Source organism: Octopus bimaculoides, chromosome 20, assembly GCF_001194135.2.
Source record: "Octopus bimaculoides isolate UCB-OBI-ISO-001 chromosome 20, ASM119413v2, whole genome shotgun sequence".
Lineage (NCBI taxonomy): Eukaryota > Metazoa > Mollusca > Cephalopoda > Octopoda > Octopodidae > Octopus > Octopus bimaculoides.
Genome location: NC_069000.1, coordinates 17,086,685 through 17,094,559, shown reverse-complemented (window position 1 = coordinate 17,094,559; position 7,875 = coordinate 17,086,685). Strand labels below are relative to the sequence as shown.

General features: G+C 36.5%; 1 protein-coding gene across 4 annotated transcripts in view; it reads left to right on the top strand.

Annotated features, from left to right (window-relative positions):
• The first annotated feature begins 879 nt into the window (after positions 1 to 879).
• Positions 880 to 7,875, top strand: part of LOC106871900 (39S ribosomal protein L37, mitochondrial) — a 17,548-nt gene continuing 10,552 nt past the window's right edge. For 2 of the 4 annotated variants that reach the window (XM_014918657.2, XM_014918655.2), the window contains exons 1-2: positions 4,456 to 4,569; positions 6,247 to 6,378. In XM_014918657.2, the coding sequence (XP_014774143.1) occupies positions 6,258 to 6,378 (121 nt within the window). In that variant the 5' untranslated portion in view covers positions 4,456 to 4,569; positions 6,247 to 6,257. Of the gene's footprint in view, positions 941 to 4,455; positions 4,570 to 5,604; positions 5,730 to 6,246; positions 6,379 to 7,875 lie in introns of those variants that run through there. The other 2 variants (XM_014918656.2, XM_052975211.1) reach the window with 2 other exon arrangements.

Here is a 7,875-nt window from a genome sequence, read left to right as displayed (position 1 = left end):
GTGTGTGTGTGTGTGTGAGAGAGAGAGAGAGAGAGAGAGGGGGAGGGTGTGTGTGTGTGTGTAAGTGTGTAAGGGTTTGGGTAAGAATTCAGTTTTAGGAGTTGGACCTCGGAACAGGAAGTAGAAAAGAGAAATACAGTTACAAGAAAAAGGGGAAAAGGCAAGAAAGAATAAAAGGAAGGAAGGAAGGAAGGAAGGAGAGAAGAGCGAAAGAGGAAAATACTTTGCATTGTTGTTAGGATAAAACATTAGAAGAATCGAAAATATGAGGAATCTATTGACAACGATACCTGAAAATGATGACTATGTTAGCATATTAGCTACTGCAGACACGAAATTCTTGCTCCAGTATATTTTTCCTATCAAGGAACGGTATATAAAAGTATTAATAAAGATATCATCTTCACCATCTTGATGTAATGATTCACAATTGTTTTACTCTATGTTTAAAGAAAACGGCGAAAGCAGCATCCTTGCTGACCGTGATGATGAAGACTATAACAAATAATAATAAAACCAGTTAGAGACAAAAGCAACACAAACTAATGCACACACAGGCAAGTAGGCAAGTGACTATACTGATCATTCTTTCTTCATAGAATGGTTAGTTTATTTGCTGAATGTTCTAGAAAAATAATAAGAATGTATCTATCTAATCTAACTAGTTGTTTAAACTAAAGTTTGTGCGTGCCTGTGTGTGCTTGTGTCTGCGTTGAGTCTCTAAATGTCTTTTTCTCAATACACTTTCTCAATAATTATGACGTAACTTGTACGTTTTATTCAAAATTTAAACGTATTGTGTATGTACGCACGTACGTATATATGATCATCCTTGCACATGTTCAGTCTACTGCTGGACGAATGCCTCAGTATGTTCTCTCCACCGATCACGGTCCAATGTTTTACTCATCCATGTTTGGAGGCCGAAGAATTTAAAAAGGTCTTTATTCCACCTTCTGCATGGTTTTCCCCTCCATTTTTTTCTGGGTGTGTTGTCCACTCTGTCAATTTGCTATTCCATCTATTGTCCTTTCTAAACACGTCTCGCGAAAAACCATTTCAGAGTTTTTATCTTACGCATAATATCTGTTGCCGCTCTTATTCTGTTGTTTCTCCACTTATCCATTTTGTTAATCCTTAGACTTCTCTTTTCCATGGCTCTTTGTGTTGATTTTAATCTATTTTCAATGCTCTTGTTGGTAGTCCATGTGTCTTATGTATACATAATGGTAGGCAGCACACACTAGTTAAGACCTTTCTTTTTAGATACATGGGCAAATTATTGCTCATGGTGTGATTCAATTTACCAAAGGCTGTCAATCCCAATTGTATTCATCATTCAATTTCTTTGGTCTGATTTTTATCCTTTAAACAGATTATTATTTTTACATTTCCAGCTGTTATTAAATTGTTGGAGATTGTCTTCATTTTACTAATATTAATTCTGAGTCCACATTTTTTACTCTTCTTTTATTTCTCAGAGCATTTCTGTTAATTCTTTAATGCCCCTGAAAATGAATGCAGTTTCATCAGTAAATCTGAGGTGATTTAATATGCATCCGTTTATATTTTCTCCTTCATCTGACCAATATAAGTTCTTAAAAACCTTTTCTAATACAGATGTGAATAATTTGAGTGATATGGTGTCCCCTTGTCTGACACCTTTACCAATTTTGATATTAGTCGCTTTGTTGTTTATAGTCGCTGAAGGTCTGCAGTTGGTGCGTACATTCTCTAATAACTTCACGTAGTCTCTTTCGATTCCCTTTTCCTTTAGTGCTCTTGGTATATCATCAATTTTAACGGAAGCAAAAGGTTTTTCAAAATCTACAAATATTGGGCATAATGGTATGTTGTAAGTCTTTCAGTTTCCCCCAGTTGGTTATAGCGTGTATGTGATCTAATGTACAATAGATTTCCTGACGCCCGCCTGCTCTGCTGTACTGTTCTCATACAGCTTTCTCTCAATTCTTTTTGATATACTTTAGAAGATCTTGTAGATATGTGATAGAAGACTGATTGGTCTGCAATTCTTTAGATCTCTGGCATCCCTCTTTTTATAAAGAAGGATCAGTTCGGAAGTTTTCCACACATCTGGTATCTTATGTTCCCGCAGGCATTTTGCATATAGTTTAGCTACTCGCTTCTCTCTACTTGGTTCAACCACTTTTAACAATTCTATTTCAATCCCATCTGAACCTGTAGTTTTATTGTTTTTCATTTCGTATATAAAATTTCTAACTTCTGCCTCCAAAATGTCTGGGACCCTTTCCTTTGAATTTACTGTTCGAAAAACTTCTTTGTTTCATCGATGCAGGTTTTCATAGTCCCTGCACAGGTTGCAATGTGACTGCTGAGAGGAATTTTCCTCGTGCTTTTGTCTCGGATTTGTTGGCGATGGGTCACCATTCAGTTGCGTAACGATCCGCCTGTTTGACCTATGTAATTATGCTGGCAATCATTGCACGGAGTTATGTAGATCAGGTTTTCTGTGTTGCAGGTGAGATTGGACTTAACTTTGAAGGTTTGCCCGTCTTTGAATTTAAATTCTGGTCCCTCAATTAGGTAACGGTAAGTACCGCAGTGAAATTTGACGATCGAATCCATGCTATGCCTGCATGAAGCCACTACACACACACACACACACACACACACACACACACACACACACACATATATATATATGTATATGTATGTATGAATATATATATATATATATATATATATATATATATATATATGTATGTATGTATGTATATATATATATATATATATATATATTTATATATATATATATATATATATATATATGTACACATATATATATGTATATATACACACACATACATTATATTATATGGTTTGTTTTGATTCTCTATTTGGTGCTTATCCGGTGTTTGGGGACGTCGGAAGCAATGATATGCAAATGTCGAACAAGGAAAATGAGTGCTTAACACCGCTTTGATGGATAAAATTTCTTTATTTCTGTATTAAGGCAACCATTGGTTTCATGTTAAGATATTTTTCTTGACATGAAACCAATGGTAGCCTTAATACACATATAAAGAAATTTTTATCCACCAATGTAGTGTTGAACTCTCATTCTCATTGTTCGACAGTTAAATATATATTTATACACACGCAATGTCAGGAAGTATTTCATTTTGGTTCTCACGAACTTTGTAAAGGGTTAGTAATTGTGGAAGTTAATGTATTTTCTACTCCCGCAGAGAAAGGCCAGCCTTTGCAAGCAATCTTTGTTATGTTGAGGATGTGAGACCATCATTAGAAACCGACAGTGATGGTGACGCCTAGCATTTGCTGTGTCTTTAAGAGTTCTAGTTGCATGTTGTTAATGTTTAGAAGAATCAGGCATTACAATATTGTTTTCATAAGTAGAAAATGAAAATGGAAATGAAGAAAGCTTCGAACAATGCAGAAAGCTTTACAAAATCCTTTATATTTCGGGCACAAAACCCTATCTTCACAAGGAAGTAGTCTAAGAAATATCTATTTACATTCTTTTTTAACTTTTGCAGTACAATACTCCAAGCGAACTACAATGCTCTTATTGTTTTCATAGTATGTGCAGTGATTGTGTCCTTGTGTTGTTGAAGGAGACTAATTTGGAGAATGCTCTCACGGTATCTGATTATGAATTTGTTTTGACGCTTGGGTATGGAATCAGTATTTGTCTCGACGCTTGGGTATGGAAGTTTAGTGAGCAGTGAATGGTACTACTATCTATCTGGGCGGTGTTGGAGGTGGCTGCAAGTAGGTCGTTGATAAATAAGAAGTGGATTGTACAATTAGTTAAGTCCAGATTATCTCTGATCGAGCAAGCCGGTTATCAAAAATATTCCGGCCTTGATCGACCGGCCTATTTAGGGATATATGGAATGATATTATAAAGGGTTAGAGTGTGATTTTAGGGAAATTTAGTTGCCATCTCTTATAGATCAATTGATTCTGCAGAAACTCGCTCTTCGGTTAGTGTGTTGAATAATTATAAAATGAAATGAAATAAAGCAAATTCATGGGATTTTTTCAGTTTAGCTGCCAATTTTCAAAAATTCTGAGTTATTGAAAATTTTAAAACCTGATACAATAATGTAGTTTTCCAAGATGAATATCAAGAGATATTTCACTTTTTCCGGAAAAATTAAAAAAAAAAAGTTATAGAGGTTTAAAGTTTGATCATCTTCACCCAGTCAGAACACAGGATTTGGAAGCTGTCATTTTGTACGTGACAGCATGAGTTGTCAGCTAAAAACAAAAGAAAATATATAATTATGAAATATTAAAAATAAAGTATTTTTTCCAATCACCGGTGTGGCTTACATTTTTATAGAAAGTTATAGCGAGGCCAGTGGGAAAATATGTTGGAAAACATTGGAATAGACTATGCCAACTGAGTTATTTCCCTTCAGTGATTTATTTAATAATAAACGACATTCCTCATCGGAAACTAACAATTACTCTTCACCGGCAACTACAGTTATCTCCCTTGTGTATGTCATCCCTGATCTCGTCAAATGTTATCAATCTCTTGAGTAGGAAAACAGCAACGTAAGTCTTAATGTTGTGTTTGTATTGTTTATTATTTTTATTAATTGTTCTTATAATAACTGTTATTTTATGTCTCTTTATCTCATTGTCTTTCGTTTAGTGATTTTATTTTCATGCATTTCTACCTCTTCACGTGTCTTTTTCTATAACCTTGACTAAAACCACGCACCTGGGTTTTGCTAGACACCGGTGTCTTATTACTTACTACACAAGTTTTTTGTTTCAACGAGACATCCGGTATTACTAAGAATTTGGTTTTAGCAACACTCAAATCTTGTTATGTGAAGCTGCTCTGCTTACTGGTTAGAGTATTCGACTCACGTTCGTAAGGTCGTGAGTTCGATTCCCGGCGACGCGTTGTGTCCTTGAGCAAGACACTTTATTTCACGTTGCTTCTGTCCATTCAGCTGGCAAAAATTAGTAGTACCAGTAATTCAAAGGGCCATCTTTGTCACACTCTGTGTCATGCTGAATCTCTCTGAGACCTAAGTTAAGGGTACGCATACATGGAGTGCTCAGCCGCTTGCACGTTAATTTCACAAGCAGACTGTCCCGTTGATCGGATCAACTGGAACCTTCGTCGTCGTAACCGACGGAATGCCGAAAGATCTTATTTCACAGATTTCTTTTTCTGAGTTTGGACAATTGCAATTATTCCTGAGTTTTCAAAACTTAGAATTTATTTCTTAATCTTTTTTTTGTAAATATCAGCATCTTCGTCTTGGTCATCATCTGTTTTTTTTTATAACTTTACCCGTTTTTGTAATCTTTCAGTATGGGGGATTTAAAAAAAGTAAATAAAAATTGAATGGGAAGTCATTTTTGCCGTGATGTCTGTGACGTTTGGCTTCAACAAAACCCAATGGAAATCTGCGGTGTTGATGGTAATGGGCGACCACTAGTTGTGGAAATTGATGAAAGTAAGTTTCTTCATCGAAAATATCATCGCGGTGCATGGCACCCTGGCCATTGGGTTTTCGGTGGCATCGAAAGAATTAAAAAAAAAAATGCATCCTAGTTGAAGTGGCTGACCGTACAGACTTTATCTGCCCTGATTGAACGAACGCTGGATTCTCTCAGGGCGTCACTGTGTGATGGTTGGTGATCCTATAACAACAGTCTAACAACTGAAACAATTAAAAGAATATATATATGTGCATGTATGTATGTGTTTGTTTGTATCTCTCTCTCTTCATGATTTGTAATACTAATTGTTTTTGTGCTTGTAAGTTACTAGTTCAACAAAATAGTGAGCAATAGAATAAATACTAAACTTAACAAATAAGTATTAAGCGTGAATTTGATTGACTTTTTTTAGAATTCTTTTTTTAATAAAATCATTTCTAGACCAGGTGGTGTGTTGTGTTCTTGAGCAAAACACTTCATCTTACATTGCTCTGCGATCACTTTGACACCTGACGCATGGTACAGTGCACCTGTTCAGGCAATGTCAATTTGATGGAGGGAGTGAGCTAATATACCGCACATACATTTGATCACTATTAACAAATCATTTGTGCAAGTCGTTCAGCAAAAGCTGAACCCTCATACATCATCTTCGATGGGAGAGTCCATCACATGTATGCAAGCCTTTGCTTAAAGCACAAAATTCTCTGTTCCATCCTAGATTAATCCCTGCATTCAACTCAGTATACTATTTATGTCTTTGTCTTTCAGATATAATTACAATGAGGATAACAGTTGCTGTATGTGCTCTACATCGTGGGCCATTGATCAAGAGACTCTGGAAAACTCGTGGCAGATTTGTGGAACCACAGAGAGTCATACCAAAACCTTTATTAAAATCTAGTAAGGCATGAATTTCTTGTTGTTTAACCCTAGGTTGATCCTGATTGAACTGATCTATGATGAAAGGCATAACAACTGTGACCATCTTTTTTTCTACTCCATCTCTCCTCACACTCTTAATGAACATACCCCTCTGTCCTCCCCTGCCCACTCACCCAATCCAATACACTGTATCACTTCCCTTATATTCACCCCCTGCTCCGTACTTTGAGATTATATTCTGGCACATCTCCACCACCATACTTTCTCTATCTCTCTCTCTTTTCCAACTAGGGTAGCCATGTATCTTTTCTATAGCAAGACATCTATCTCTATCCTTCTATTATACTTTTTAACCTCTCATCAACTGGCACAAAACCACCTCCCTCAATACCATTCCCCCTCTTCGTTCACTGGTCTTTATCTTGCAAGTTACTTGGTGACGTTGCCAGTGCTGGTGCCAATTAAAAGTTACCCTGTGCACTCTGTAAAGTGGCTGGTGTTAGGAAGGACATCCAGCTATAGAGACCATGCCAAAGCATACAGTAGAGATTGGCACAGTCCTCAGGCTTGTCAGCTCCTGTCAAACTCTCCAACTCATGCCGTCATGGAAAACAGACATTAAATGATGATGATGATGAGTGTTCTTTCAATTACATTATTCAATGTGTATGTTTTTTTTTAAGACAGCTGGGCATAGTTTGAGAGCAATTTCACATTCATTCATTGGCTGAGATTTATTGTTGCTGTCTGATTACCAAAAAATTAGGTTATCTGTATTGACAGGTGAAATCAGTTTGCTTGAAAACTTCAAATAAAACCTTGTTAGCATGTGAATCCATGAGACACTGCTAAGTTAATGAACCAAAGATACTTTCTCTAAATCAAACCATTAAAACGTGCTTTTGTTAGATCTGCAATGCTGCATAACAGTAAGATGTGGGCCTTGAATGTAGATGATTTGGGAATATTTGAAAGAAATGAAGCCAGTATGTTTTGAAGGGCATATAATGTTAGTGTGCATGAATGCCAGAGTACATATGAATTGAGTGAAAAGTTGGATGTAAGAGGAATTAGGATTAGAGGGGAGAGTAGACTTCACTGCTACGGGAATATGCTGCATAAGGAAGTGTCATACACTCCAAGTTAGTGAAACCTGTGGAAGAGGGAGACCAAGGATGATTCGCAGCAAAATGGTGAAGGTTGACCTGAATATGCTGCATCTCATGGAGGGGATGACAAAGGACCTTACTGATTGGTGGTATGTGGTACTGCAGAAGATCCAATGAGTAGGTATAGATTTCCAAAGTAACATGTGGTATGAAGTTTGCTTCCCAATCACATGGTTCTGGTTTCAGTCCGACTGCACGGCACCTCGAGCAAGTGCCTTCTACTATAGTCTTGGGCTGACTGAAGCCTTGTGAGTGGATTTGGTAAATGGAAACTGAAAGAAACCCCATTTTATATATATATATATATATATATATATATATATATATACACACACACACACACACA